Below are 15,689 nucleotides of genomic sequence, written 5' to 3'. Positions count from 1 at the left end.
GAAACACTGTTTGTCTTCCTACTACCCAAAAATAATCAGTTCACTAGTGTCTTTGATAACCACACAGGTTTGAAGTACGCTTATTTCATCTTTTGGTTAGCTGCTGTCCTGCATCATCAGAGCAGAGATATTGCAGTAATGTATTGGTAATGTTTTGTTTTTGTTAAAGAGTGGTGAATGGGGTAAATTGAAAAATAAAAAAATATTTTAGATAGTACTCCCCACCACATTATATTTTCAAGGGATGTTAAAATCTGTAGTTGATATTACTGTTTAAACAACTTATAACCTGCCTGCCTATGAGAAAAATCATGGGATCCATACTTGCAAAGTATGATTTTTTTTTACTACTATATGGAATGGAATAAAAGAGAGACATATTTTGGTGATGACCCTTTAACGACAACAGTACCTTGATTTTTCAACTTGATGAGACATGAATTTAACAATATTAAACAGAGTTAAACAGCTGAATGAAATCTATCAAAAAAGAGCCTAAAATCTTTGGATTCAAAGTATTGCCCATAAAAGTGGCAATGCTGACAGTTTGTAGTGATGTGGATTCTCCACTCTTCTTGTTTTGCATAGATGATGAGAAAAATGTCATAACTGTAGAAACAATGAGAATTGATCCTGGAAGCCCTTTTCTGCAGTTTGAACCTCTGCCATTGGTGTTACCTCGAGTGCCACAAGCAAAAATGCCCTCCATCACCTCAAATTTGGTAAGCTCTACTGGCCAAGTGGTTAAGGTTGAGTTGGAGTAACAGTGCCTGCCTGGCCACAGAGGCTAAAGTTTTTTAGAGGGAGATTTGTGCTTTGACCTCTTCCTAAAATTAGAAGCATGATCACTAACTGCCCTTTCTAAAACTTTAGTTTTGTTATGCCTCACAGTAACAATTGTTTTTTATCTGTTTTCAATGTTGTTGTTGTTTTTGTAGTATCATTTATAATGGACCAAGGTATGGTGAGTTTTGGATGGTAATGGTGTAGATTCTTCCCATACTTAACATTGCTTGAGTTAAATTGTGAGGTTCTGAGTGGTGTGCACAAGAGATGTTTTAGGCACTGTCAGCCCAGCCATTTCCAAGGTCATTAGAAATTAGAGATTAGAGTCTAGTCTCTGTGAAGTGGTAAGTGACTCTACATTTAAAACATGATTTAAAAAAAAATTTTTTTTAGATACTGATTCTGGCTCTGCATGCTCTACTTTAGGATTAGATGTCCCTAAAGTGGAAAGCACCAAAAATGTTATCTATATTTCATCAGTTTTTAACTCAATTCTTTCCTTTTTATTTCTTTCTTCCCACTTTTCCTGTATAATCCTCTACCTCTTCCTCATGTTTGCCTTATTGTATGTGTAGTGCCCACAACCCAGATGTAGCCGCAAAACCAAAAAGAGGAGAAAATCACCTCAAGTATGTATGCTGGAGAGATTAAAGCTCTATTGTTCTTACTATTGGTGTCATTGTGGTGGGTGGAATTTGCCATTTTTCCAGATCAGCCTGAGTTACAAGGAGAGGATTTTCCAGTTTTATTCTTGACACAAAAGAAGTGCCCAACACATTGTAAAGTGAGATCATAAAGATTCTCCTATAGTCATTATATTACACTCATTTGTGCACCATGTCACAAGATTGTTTCTTGCAAATGAAAGCCTCAGTTGTGAAGCTTTAAGTACAATATATAGTATGGTAGCAGATATTTTAAAATAAAAATATATACTAAGTGCCATCATTTGCAAGACCAAACTTCAATTGTTATTTATAGAATACTTAGCTAAACTATGAAAGTGATGTATATGAATATACTCTGCTTTGGTTGGAAGCATTCAGCTTCTGTTGTTTTCCAGTGATTATGTGATAAGGGCAAGAACATAGGTGAGTCATCATGTCAAAAGTAAATCTATTTTTTTCTGACTTGCAGATAAATGTGTCTCAAGGATCAAGTGGTGGCCCTCAACAAAATCTGAATGGTTTGATGGTGATACATGGGATCCACTTACAGCAAAGGAATCTGCCTCTAATAGAGAAAATATTGTAAGAGTTAGTAGCTTTTTGTCTTCGTAGTACTGGAGTAAAGTTGTGCTCTTTAATGCTAGGAAAGAAGAATGTATTGGGATTAAACCCAGTGTCAAAGAAATTAATCTCCCATAGTGTAAGCAGCGGATATCGATTATTTTCTCACCTATTTATCTGTTCTCAGTGATGCAATATATTTACTGCACTTGCACAAGACTAACTTTATGCTCCTGTGTAAGCCACTGTGACTATTCGCATGCTTAAAGTTAGGCACATGCTTAAATACTTTGCTGAATCAGAATCTAAAAGGGTTAAATATACTGTGATTTCATAAGGGTAGCTGAAAGGATGGTGTTGAGGTTTGGTTTTCTTTTTAAAATGTTGTGGTTGGATGCTCATGTAAGAGACTGATACAACTTGACTCGCATGAGGCATGGTGGAGAGAAAATGTAATATCAGTTCTCTCTTACCATTCTGCCAATATAACAGTCTGCAACTGGAACAAGCCTGCTGTTTCATATATTGAGTCTCTCTTAAAGAAAGGCCCCTCCTCCCAAATGGCAAATTGTCTGGTGGTTTTGTGACATGCAACAGATGGAACAAGCAAACTCAACACCTTTTTGTTTCTGATCTAAATATTATTTCAACTTGATCTACAGAGATGAAAGATTAATGCACTAACCCATTAAGTCATCTAATCCCCAACTTTTAAAATTTATTTTTTTAATTGGCTAGTTTATCAGTTAGCTGTTGTCTGCATCACAATTGGTACTAGCTAGCATAGCTTTTGTCATCCTGAAGAGGACAATCACAGGTTGAATGGAACTGGAAACTAACATGCCGTCTTAGCCCTAGAGATAAACCTGTTTGATCTAGTCTGAGGCAAAAAGCCCAGGATGTGAGGGTTTAGCTTGCATTGCCACTCTCTGTGCTGTATAGTAATTCTTCCTTTTCTATTCTCTTCAGTCCGGAACATTTCATGATAATTAAAAATAAAGCCTACCTCCTTTCTTTCTGTTCCTTGCCCTATTCCTTGGTAGCACAGCCCTCCGTGACTTATAGAATGGTATCAAAAGTGTCTGTACTAGTAGTATGAAATCTGTCTTAATGACCATGTTTATGTATGTTTCGTTTGGTTACTTGATTCTGTTGTTAGAGATCTGGATGACAAACCACTATTGAGGCCAGGTTCCAGTTCCATCCTCTCAACAAGAACTCGACTAAATCGCACTCTAGAGCTCAGTACGTCTTCTCTGTCATATTCTGCTCATTCTGCTAGAAGACGCAACCCACCACCACGCACCCTGCATCCCATCAACACTAACCACTCTCGTTCGGGGACACCAAGATCCATGGACGAAGTCATCAGGGGAACACGACTGTATGTTTAAAAACCAGTTTTTCACTCTGCAAATTATAGAACTAAAGGTTTATAAAACCAAGTCCATATAAAGCAGAAAAGCTGTCAAATGGAGACTGTGTCTGATTTTTAATTTAAAAAAAAATAACCGCAAATTAAATCACTGCCTCCTGAGAAAGCTGAAACTGCTACATTTGCTAAAACTGACATCACATTTTACCTGCAACCTATGTTTCTGAAAATTGTGTAAGATGTGATGCTATGCATTGCTGTATAAGAGAGACTACATTCCTATAAGTTTTGAGCAACTGGAGAGCAAACTTAATTTTTTTAATTGCTGCCTTGGAGAGAGGAGGAGAGTTACATGTAAAGATGTACAATATGATAGCTACAGAGGATGCTAATCTTAGTGAGTCTGTTCCAAAGCCCACTGAAGTCAGTGGAAAGACTCCCATTGACCTCAATGGGCTTTGGATCAAATCAAGAATGAAATTATTTTCATTTTCCTCTAGTCTTTTGCCTGCATCCAAAACAGACTTTAACACTCTGAAAGCAGCTGAGTCACCCTGGAGTGCGAGTACCAAGAGCTGGCTCTTCTGAATTTAGAAGTGACATGCCAAAATGTATCATTCTGGGAAGTCACAAGTATTAAAAGTCTCTAATTGATCTCTGATGCTTCTGGTATCTGTGACAACCCAGAATTATATATTGTGCAGCATTGCTAGTAAACCCAGAAGAGTCATTGGATATCACAGACCCTAAAAGTGTTTTGTTTAGAAAAATGAATTCAAGTTTTTCTCTGTTGAATGTCCTTTGCAGGCAGGCTAGTGGCAGAATTCTGTATGTGTTTCTGGAACTGACTTGACTTTTCCTTTTGACTTTGCAGTCTACATTTAGGAATGGATTCATGTTCTTTTAAACTCATCCAATCTATCCTGTCTTCTCTATCTTTTTTTTCAGATGTTGTCATTATTACCAACTCAGCTGTAAATTACTTAATAGCTGATTCTCCTTCTTCCTTCCAGTGTCTTATAATGTCTCTCTTCACTATTCTCAGACTCAGAGATTCATTTCATAATTCTTGAAGTACCCCCTTTATTCTTAGAATATATACTAACTGCATATATAGGTTCCAAGGAGAGGTTTTTAAAAAATTGGTTATTTTTTCAAGCTCTTGTAACATGTAGTTCCAGAATGTCCTCCCACTGTATGCATATAATACCAAAGGCCTCTTGAATATCTTCAATACTTGTCTCATAAGTGGATTCTATTCATATATAAAATGCCTATAAATTGCAGTATTTTCAAAGCAGAATACCTATTTTACAACTTTCTACTTTTGTTTGCACATTGTAGTTATTCCTTAAACACACATATTAACACAAATATTATGTAGGTTTAAATATAACAGTTAAATAAATTTTAAAACGGAATAGTTAAAAATCATATCTATTTTTGCTTACGTGTCCAGACTTATATTTTGTGTCTTTTCTGCAACAGTTGCTAATAAATTATCACTCAGACTTCAGAGAAGCCAGGGAATGCTGCTCCCTGTCTTGTTTTAGATGTCATTGATTCCATCAACTTTGTAAGATAAATACTGAACTTGCCTTTTGTTGGGTAGAAAGCTTCTAAGTTCACCTTCTTAAAAAAAGGATTTGCTCTTAACAAGCCTTTTACATCTTTCTTTTTGGTCCTGTAATGAAGTCATAAAGTTGAATTTGTGAGATCACAGTTAGTGATTTCATAGACAAGCAGGATGAGAAACAGAGCTGTGTGGTAGGATCTCTTGCTTAAAATACGCATTTCAGCTGTATCTATATTTGTTTGCATATTTTGCCAAACACAGTGGTATCTAGCCACTTGAAGGAGGAACATAAAGTTTCAACATGGTCCTGTTAGGACACACTTCTCTTCTCCATTCTGGGATATCATTGGTCCGTTATTGATTTCTTTCCTCCTCTTTTTGGGTTTTCTGGGCACAGTGACAGAGTGTTTATTAAGAAAAAGGCAGTGTAAACATATGCATCTTGTACAATAAAAGAGGCAAAACATGACATCACCCTTATGCACTGTTGTACAGTTCCATAGCAGGGTGCCCTTTCACAAGAATGCCAGGACTCCAGCACCAGTGAGCTTCATCTTGGCTACCAACAACTACTTAGTACTTGTTGAGCACAGTATTTCAAGGATGATGTGGAGGAAAAGGCAGTCCTATTTAGGCTCTGACGATAAAGATCAGGACTTTTAATTGGATCCAGTATTAAAGGGGGAACTAGTACAGTGATTCTCATTTACATGTTCTTGTCTATCTGTTATGCTTAGGAGATGGGGTTCCACATTCCAGAGCAGCTGCAGCCTCTGTATATCTTCCATTCTCAGCCCCACGTAGAGAATATTACAGTATTCTGGATCTATGTCTTTGTAGTCTCAAGGATAGAAGGTGTTTCTGGCTGCTGCCACAGCTTGGATATCTAGATACAGTGCAGAGCCAAGATGGCCTGCCTCCTGGACAATAGACAGAAGCCTTCAACAGAAGAAATTGATACAGATTATGCAAAATCTGCCAAAAGTTCCTCATTGCCCACCAACATTTATCTTACTTGAATTTGAGTCAGTGTTTACTGAACTCTATCCATCCAGGTGCTTATTTCTTTCATACCATGAGGTAGCTAGAAGATGGCATCTGCTTCAGGTGCAACGATATATGTAGCTGTGCCTTATCAGCATGTTGCTGACATTTGACCCATACTAACACAACCATCTCATGGTCTCTCACATAGATATTGAAGAGGAGAGGGGACAGTATTGAGGCCTGTGGGATTCCACAGATAGGGACTTTTGGTAAGAGCAGTTGCCCATCACAGCCCTCAGCTGTAGTCAAGATGAATGAGTAGAACACTGTGAGAGCAGTGCCATCAACTCCTGCTATATTCCGTGGATGGGATAGCAATATCTTGTGGTCAGCCATATTGAGGGCATTAGATAAATACAGTAGAACTAGCACAGATGTCTTGCCACTGTTCATGGCATAAAATCATCTGAAAGAGTAACAGTGCTGTCTCAATGTCATAGCTAGGTCTGAAACCTATCTGGAAGGGATCTAGTGATAAGTAATTATGTGGTGCTGGAGTTGGGCTGCTGTTATCTTTCCCATGACCTTGCTTAGGGTTGTGAAGATCTGAGATCTAGTGAAACTGCTGAGTTCGCTGTTATTTTGATCATTGACTGGACCATAACAGACTTCAGGGTATCTGGAAGGTTTGCCTTCCCAAGGGATACATTGACAAAATGCACGAAGAGCAGTCCCAAGCCTACTAACAAGGGAATACAGGAAATTACTGGCTAAGACCATTTTGTAACTTTTCAAAAATAATTTCAAGTTTATTCCAGTGCGGTGCTCGCCCTTAAAGCCTAGTTCTCCTATACTTTCCACACAACAACCCAGCATCTTAAATTACAATTCTGCATGTGTTGTCCTGAGTTTTATTGTTTCATTTGTTTTAGCTCACATCGATCTCATAATCTCTGGTATTAATGTATATTTTTGGTTATTGGTGGTGGCGGATTCCAGTCCTACTGCACATGACCAGCTGTTGTCACCGTCCTTAATGCCCTTGAGCCGAAATAATCTTCTGCCACCTATTAGTACTGCTGACGTGATGGAACACTTGAACACCGTGAGATCCCAAAGACAAACGGTAACCTCCTAATTTGCATGTCATATGAAAACACGTTTAATTCTTTGGAAACGAGAGATGTGTTAAAGTTGAATTTAGCTCACAGCAGATTGTATTGGCAAATCCAAGAACTGTTTGTTGTATTTTTATTTTTGGTTTATATTTTTGTTGTTATCCAGATTATCCTGATGTTCTTAGAAGTTCTTCCTTATAGTTATGATAAGATAATACAATGTTGTAATACAAAAATAAGCTCATGAGTTTTAACCAACAAACTGGAGCAAAGTTGAGTGCTTTTTAGACCCAGTGAATGTAGGAACCATTTTCTGTTTCCTATGAGGATGCTCATAGTTGATTAAACTCTGATTCCAAGATTTTATCTTTAATGTAGTCACAATCAAAAATAGTCTGATTGTTAATTTTTCTGTACTTTGATGTAGGAAGCCCGAGGGAATTCCAGTCGAGCTCAGAGTGCAATGGAAGATGAGTTTAACCATCAGCAGCCACAGGAGAGGTTTTTCTTACCTGATCATTTCTCCAGGCCTAATACAACACATGCATTTTGGGTAAAAAATAATATTTAGCTCCACAGAGATTGTTTGGTAGATTTTTGCTTTAGCAGTTAGCATTTATAAATACTTAATGGAGAACTGGATAGCTCAAGTGATTGGTACAGAACCTTTAACTCATACATCCCCAATTTAAAGCTGCCCAGGTTGGTAGGTATAAAGTTGTTTGGCACCTGTGAAATGACAATGTGGACTCAGTCCAGTTCCTAGAGGTTAAGTGTCTATGCCTCCAAATTCCTCACAACCAGCTCTCTTTATGGTCAATATTTTCAGCTATTGGAACTACACTCTTCTCCTTAGAGATGATCCTTCCAGAACAAGTGTGAGGTATATTGTGGAGAAGCTTGTACTACTTTTGATCTGAATATGACTTCAATTGTCAGAGCTTTTCATGCCAGCATCTTTCATGAGGATTACATTCATGAAGAAATTAGGAAGAAAAAAATACTTCGCTTTGTAAACGTAAAGGGACTTGTTGGGCTGTCTACTCAACCTCCTGCATAACTGAAGGATAGTTTTCTTAAGTTTCCTTGAACAACCCCATATTATTTGTAAAATCCCTACAGTTCAATTTCATTATCAGATGCTGCTGTATAGCTCTTTATTTTAAAATTTACTGGGGAACAGTCTGGCTGGCTTCTTGTCCCAGCTTTAACTAAACTTTTTTATTATACACCTCTACCCTGATATAACACAAATTCTGATATAACGCGTTAAAGCAGTGCTTCAGGGGGTGGGGGGGAAAGGGCTGTGCACTCCGGCGGATCAAAGTAAGTTCGATATAACGTGGTTTCACCTATAAGGTGGTAAGATTTTTTGGCTCCCGAGGACAGCTTTATATCAAGGTAGAGGTGTATTAAGCTTTATGAGTATTGAATCCTGCAGCACAGCTCACGGTTTCCATGTATGGTGGTAGGAACACTTGGGCTTCCTATCTTGAAACATAGGTAGTTTGAATGGCTAGTGCGGCTTCTAAGTAATATATAGTAGATTTTTTGGGGGGAGGGGAGAGGTGTAGATAGGTGTGGGGTCTTCTGTCCAATTTAACCTAAGGGAGAACCACCTCAGGATATTTATCTTTTTATATTAGGATCATGTATTATACTTATGAGGTCTGGAGTTATTGGGCATCATTAAAAGTGTTCTGTTTTAATAAAATTCTTGGTATTGGGACTTGCTATTTTAAAAAATCCTGTTACTGCAATTAGTTCACCTTATCTTCCAGCCCGATCCACACTATCACCGTTCTTGCACAGTTATTGATTATGCTAATCAACCCCAGACCAGTAAAGGATCAGCAGGCACAGGTACTGCAATATTTTGACTGAAATAATAATGGGTGTGATGTGGGGTATTTGCTGCTTTTATATCACATGACTTAAGTTGTATCTGCAACATGAAGAGAAAACCTCTATTAATAAATTTATTTTATACTTTATCTATATTTCTGATTTACTCTTATACAAAGTATCACAGATATGGGGCTTGTGTGGTTTTTCCTCCTGCCATATGTAACAGTTTAAATAATTCAAAGGACTTTTTACACTGTGGATCTTGATCCTTCTCCTATTAAAATACATGGAAATTGACTGAATAGAAAGAAAGATCAAGTACTATATATGTGAAATTCAAGGTTTTATTTTCCTGTTGGTTCTGGTTCGCTATCTGTGTAACTAAGGCCTTGCCTATATTAAAAGCTGCGCTGGTTTAACTGAAAGTCAGTGTAGCTCAGGGGTCGGCAACCTTTCAGAAGTGGTGTGCCGAATCTTCATGTATTCACTCTAATTTAAGGTTTCACGTGCCAGTAATACATTTTAACATTTTTAGAAGGTGACTTTCTGTAAGTCTATAATATATAACTAAACTATTGCTGTATGTAAAGTAAATAAGGCTTTTAAGAAGCTTCATTTAAAATTAAATTAAAATGCAGAGTCCCCCGGACTGGTGGCCAGGACCCGGGCAGTGTGAGTGCCACTGAAAACTAGTTTGCGTGCCGCCTTCGGCACCCGTGCCATAGGCTGTCTATCCCTGGTGTAGTTGAATCAATGTGTCAAAATCCCTACAGGGATACTTTTACATGAGTTTAAACCCCAGATATCAATTTAGCTTCATTTGACTTGTAACCCACTTAAGCTGAATATACACACAGTTTAAATTGAGTTGAGTAACCATGCAGAGGATTTTACCAGTTTAGTTAAGTTGATTTAAAATCCACTTTTAGTTAAACCAGTGAAGTTTCTAAATGTAGATGAGGTTTTGCATGGGGAAGGTTGGGGATGGGATGAGATGAACTTAGTGGCAGATAATACCCATTCCCTAGCCGGAACTTCTCTACTATTCTGGAAATGCTAATGATACAATCCTTAACTTTTAAAACAAAGCCATTCTTATGTGCTTCAGATACAACCCCCCTTACAATTTTGTGACTTAGCAGCAGGGTACACGAAGCAGTGTGTGCGCAAGTGCACTTTTGCCACAGAAATCATCTAGGGAGGGAGGCCTCTTGTCTCCATCAACTCTTGCTTCAGGGATCTCAGGATTACTGTAGGGAGGGTGTCAGTCATTGTACTCTGCAGTTACACAGCAGTAAAAAACAGTTAACCAAATCTAAAGAGTTTTGTTTTCTATATTGACTATATTGTTTTCAGGTATGGCTGGGTAGTTTACATTGGAAAATAGTCTGGATTGTAAATCCTTAATTGGGATCATCACCTCAAACTCAAAACCCATCCTCTGTATCTATCTTAATACTGGAATGTTTATTACTCTACAGATTCTATTAACAAAGAGTGAGAGGTATCAAGTTAGGGATATCTAGTTCTTCCTGAATTAGTTCTTTTCACTGTCATGCTCTGGGTCATTCTTTAAATGAGGAGAGAGATCATCATCCTCCATGGGGTAAGAAATGAGGCAGCAGACTTGACAACTGTTAAATATTCTTGGTGTATTTGTATCTGATAGTTGATGGTCTGTCAGATTCCTAGTGGATAGGTGTTAGGAGGGTATTTATTATCTGAGCTGGTATCAGACATGCCAAACCCATGAAATAAATGCAGAAATTAGGCTTGTTTTTGGCTTAATTGGCTTGTGAGTAGCTTGTTGCCCTTTTTTTTTTTTTGATTGGCTCCTGGAAAGCAGGGGCAACAGGGGAAGAGAGTCAGGGGTGCACAGCAGGCCCATCACAGTCCCAGAGTGCACACTAGGAAGATTAGTTCGTAGAGTGTTGGGGTTCATAGGGATTGGTTTATTTTGGCCTTGTTTTGAAATGGGACTAGCTTGATTTTTGGCTTATTGTGAAAGTCAGGGTGCTTATTTACTGTGTGAGAGTTGGCAACTGTGGCCGGTAACCTTGTCAATGATTGAACAGTTATGGAGAGCATCTGGTGGTTCCTTCAGCTCAGCATTGAAGCATATAGTCGGGGGGGGGGGGGAATGGGGGTGGATAATTGAACTGTTACTGTCTGTTGTACTATTAGAAAGCTCTTACAGGTTGTCCCTTTCTGGTAGAATTCTTGAGTCCCATGATTTGTGGTGTTAACTCTAATAAGGGATAATTTCCCATCCATTAGAATCAGTGCAATATAGTTCAATGAAGCAACCACTAAGCTAGTGAGCACAGCAGAAACCAGCCCAAGAAGGGATAGCAACAGGAAGGGTCTGGCATATAAATTCTCCAGGAATGAAATGCACACCAACATGCCCTAGCAGCACCTCCATGTTATTTTCCCTACTTAGTTCTGGACTGGACTGGACAGAGAGTATTAAACACTTTAAATAGCAAGTTACTGTACAGCAAGCCAGGTTGCGAAGCTACAGTCCACCAGCTTGCTATACACTAACACCCAGTGTGGATATGGATACAGTGCACTTCAAGTAATAGTATGTTAAGCCAACATCCAGGACTTCATGCTCCTTAGCAGTGTCTACAAAGGACGTTACTATGTGATATGACAAAACTACTATGATGTAGAATTTTACCCCAGCTTGCTACACAGAAAACTTGCCATGTAGACAAGCCCTAAAGGCACAGTTGGGATAGGGTACAAGTATGCATGTGTTTCTCCCTCCCCACCAAGCCTCCAAGGAATCAGCTCCTTCTCAGGCCAAGCTCCCCATAACTCCTCTTCTCCCATTGCTGCCAGACTTTGTATAGAGCACAGATCAGGAACCTAAATACTTAACCCCACCACCATTAGAGTATCTGAATAGGGCCCAGGCTGGAGAGCACTCAAAGGGTATGTCTGAGTTTGAGGAACTAGGATGCATGATCTAGCATCAAAAAGAAAAAAGGGCAAATTAGTTCCTGAATTGTGTGCATGTTTTATGTACACTTCACACTGGTTTTTCAAGTTGAAACATCCATAGCCAAAAGGCGTATTGCCTACAAGAGAAGACAGACCAAAAGAAGAAACAGCCTTAAAAATCATGATTTTTTAAGGATGGTAAATATTAGACTCTCCTGTATTTGTGCTGGTACTTCTCACAAGCACTGGAATTTCAAGTATTCTTGGTACAAAGCTTCTTTAATGGATCATGGCACAGAGCAGTCCACAATAATACAGCAGCTACTTTTAACCAAGGTAAATAGAAAGGAGCACAAACATTGACAAATTAAGTATAAAAATGTAATAAGAAATGCCAAAAAGGAGTCTGAAGAATGGTTAGCCAAAAACTCAAAAGGTAATAAAATGTTTGTTTTTTTTTAAACTGCATCAGAAGCAGGAAGCCTGCTAAACAACCAGTGGGGCCCCTGGCTGATCAAGATACAAAAGGAGCATTTAAAGATGATAAAGTCATTGCAGAGAAACTAAATGAATTCTTTGTTTCAGTCTTCACGGCTGAGGATGTTGGGGAGATTCCCAAACCTGAGCTGTCCTTTGTAGGTGACAAATCTGAGGAACTGTCATGGATTGAAGTGGCACTAGAGGTGGTTTTGGAATTAAATTGATAAACTTAACAAGATGTTACTGGGATCAGATAGCATTCACCCAAGAGTTCTGAAAAAACTCAAACGTGAAATTGCAGAACTATTAACTATGGTTTGTAACCCGTCCTTTAAATCAGCTTCTGTACCCACTGACTGGAAGATAGCTAATGTAACACCAATATTTAAAAAGGGCTCCAGAGGTGATCCTGGCAATTACTGACCGGTAAGTCTAATGTCGGTACTGGGCAAATTAGTTGAAACAATAGTAAAGAATAAAATTGTCAGACACGTAGAAAAAACAAATTTTGGGGCAAAAGTCAGCATGGTTTCTGTAAAGTGAAATCGTCCCTTACTAATCTATTAGAGTTCTTTGAAGGGGTTAACAAACATGTGGACAAGAAAGATCCAGTGGGCACAGCATACTTAGATTTCCAGATAGCTTTTGACAAGGTCTCTCACCAAAGGCTCATATGTAAATTAAGTTGTCATGGGATAAAAGGGAAGGTCCTTTCATGGGTTGAGAACTGGTTAAAAGACAGGGAACAAAGGGTAGGAATAAATGGTAAATTTTCAGAATGGAGAGGGGTAACTAGTTGTGCTCCCCCAGGGTCAGTCCTAGGACCAATCCTATTCAACTTATTCAGAAATGACATGGAGAAAGGGGTAAACAGTGAGGTGGCAAAGTTTGCAGAGGATTCTAAACTGCTCAAGGTAGTAAAGACCAAAGCAGACTGAAGAACTGCAAAAAGATCTCGCAAATCTAAGTGATTGGGCAAGAAAATGGCAAATGAAATTTAATATAGATAAATGTAAAGTAAAGCACATTGGAAAAATAACCCAAACTATACATACAATATGATGGGGACTAATTTAAGTTCAACAAATCAGGAAAGAGATCTTGGAGTCATTGTGGATAGTTCTCTGAAGACGTCCATGCAGCGGCAGTCAAAAAAATCAAACAGGATGTTAGGAATCATTTAAAAAGGGATAGAGAGTATGACAGAGAATATCTTATTGCCCTTATATAAGTCCATTGTTCGCCCACATCTTGAATACTGCGTATAGATGATGTCTCCTCATCTCAAAAAGGATATACTGGCATTAGAAAAGGTTCAGAGAAAGGCAGCTACAATGATTACAGGTTTGGAATGGATCCAATCTGAGGAGAGATTAAAGAGACTAGGACTTTGCACCTTGGAAAAGAAGAGACTAAAGGGGGATATGATAGAGGTATATAAAATCATGAATGATGTGGAAAAAGTGAGTAAGGAAAAGTTATTTACTTGTTCCCATAAGAACTAGGGGTCACCAAATGAAATTAATGGGCAGCAGGTTTAAAACAAATAAAAGGAAGTTCTTCACACAATGCAGTCAACCTGGGGAACTTCTTGCCTGAGGAGGTTGTGAAGGCCAAGACTATAACAGGGTTTAAAAGAGAACTAGATAAATTCATGGAGGTTAAGTCCGTTAATGGCTATTAGTCAGGATGGATAAGGAATGGTGTCCCTTGCTTCTGTTTATCAGAGGGTGGAGATGGATGGCAGGAGAGAGATCACTTGATCGTTACCTCTTAGGTTCACTCCTTCTGGGGCACCTGGTATTGGCCGCTGCCAGTAGACAGGATACTGAAATATTTTAAGATTATTGTACATAATCAGTTTTGGTTTTTAAAAAGATAATGCAATTGCTAATAAATAAATTAAAGGAAAGTATTTTAACATTGAAAATATGGATGTATATGGTTTTGGTATTTAAGACTTCTAGCAGATACTAAAATGGATGTTTTACCTTATCTTTATGTAGTAGGTCTTCAGCTACATGGTTCTGGAAGAGCTCACAGCAGAGGTGGATCAGTCACAAGAAGCAGACAAGGACTATAATGAACTCTCACCATGATGCAGTGAGCACATCTAGATGCTCATGAATCAGTGTTGAATCTCAGCAATATCAGACTTGTTTACAGAAGAATTTAAGAACAAATTCATGAAGTATCTTATTTTTGTATATTTTTAAAAATGCAGCTGCCAAAGACTATATGGTACTCAGCACATTTCAGTTTTCTTCCTGTAGACCAGGTTTTGCTGTTTTGGTAAACACTAAAGCTTGTATCCTAAAAGTCTACCAGATTTTCCCCTAAACCATTACTAATATTTTTCATTAAAAAGGACTATTGGCTCAGGACTCTTTGCTTCCTGTTACTGCAGCAGTGGCACTACTCGAATAGTTGCCTAAGGGCTAACTTTGTGAGAGACTATTGCACTTTTCACAGCAATCTATTTACTATATATTAAAGGGTTTTTTTTTAATCTTAATTACTACTTTAATAGTTCTGGCATGATTTCTCTATCAAAAATTAGTACACTTATTGCATATAATGCTGCCTGTACAACTATGGTGTTCAGTTAATTCAGACAAACTGTGGCTCCTGTGATGAGTACATCAGGTATAACAAACAGTTGCATAAAATAAGGTAGCAAATAAAGATGAAATCTTATGCTTCCACATTTGCTAATTTTAACTTGCAGTCTTAACTGTAGCATGCTAGTGTCCCTTCCTGTATTATAAACTACACCAGTGACTCGGGCAAGTGTCCTCAAGGAACAAAAGCAATCATTTTGCTGAAAATTTATTCCCCCACACTACTCAAAGTGAGAGAATCCTTTAAATATTCTTCTTGATTAAATATTTTAAGTAATTTCAGCAGATGAATCTGTCTCCATTTTGAAACAAATTAGAGTGACTAAAGGAATGTTTCTGTGCACCTGCATCTTTCACCATTTCAGTCACACATGAGAGCTTTCTTAGGTACAGACACATTCTGCTTTTGTAAGATAGACATACTGGGATATATTAGAAACAGTTACTATTAAGACTGAAATGTATCTTATACATTAAATGCAACAATTTCACAGTAAATCAGCTAAACTGTAATTCAGTTTAACTACAATTAGCTTCAGGTCTTACTGTTAATAGTAAGTGCCAGACTGCAAATATATGTACAGTCATAAATTGAGGGTGACCTGTTTTTTTTAAACCAAGGTTCTGCTACAATGTGAAGACAGTTACTTTGACGGAACTGATTCTTTAATAAACCAATTGTCACCTTTTATATGCAATTAAAAAGAACCTTTTCTA

At 38.1% G+C, this 15,689-nt stretch overlaps 1 protein-coding gene across 5 annotated transcripts in view; it reads left to right on the top strand.

Annotated features, from left to right (window-relative positions):
• Positions 1-15,689, top strand: part of FAM149B1 (family with sequence similarity 149 member B1) — a 23,840-nt gene extending 8,151 nt beyond the window's left edge. For 4 of the 5 annotated variants that reach the window (XM_030570724.1, XM_030570725.1, XM_030570722.1 and 1 more), the window contains 8 exons: positions 589-722; positions 1,362-1,415; positions 1,924-2,036; positions 3,175-3,399; positions 6,953-7,079; positions 7,499-7,624; positions 8,853-8,934; positions 14,358-15,689. In XM_030570724.1, coding sequence (XP_030426584.1) covers positions 589-722; positions 1,362-1,415; positions 1,924-2,036; positions 3,175-3,399; positions 6,953-7,079; positions 7,499-7,624; positions 8,853-8,934; positions 14,358-14,434 — 938 coding nt within the window. In that variant the 3' untranslated portion in view covers positions 14,435-15,689. The remainder of the gene's footprint in view (positions 1-588; positions 723-1,361; positions 1,416-1,923; positions 2,037-3,174; positions 3,400-6,952; positions 7,080-7,498; positions 7,625-8,852; positions 8,935-14,357) is intronic. The other variant, XM_030570723.1, reaches the window with a different exon arrangement.

This window comes from Gopherus evgoodei, chromosome 7 (assembly GCF_007399415.2).
Source record: "Gopherus evgoodei ecotype Sinaloan lineage chromosome 7, rGopEvg1_v1.p, whole genome shotgun sequence".
In the NCBI taxonomy this organism is placed as follows: Eukaryota; Metazoa; Chordata; order Testudines; family Testudinidae; genus Gopherus; species Gopherus evgoodei.
The sequence above is the reverse complement of the archived record's forward strand: the minus strand, read 5'-3'. Positions and strand labels throughout refer to the sequence as shown.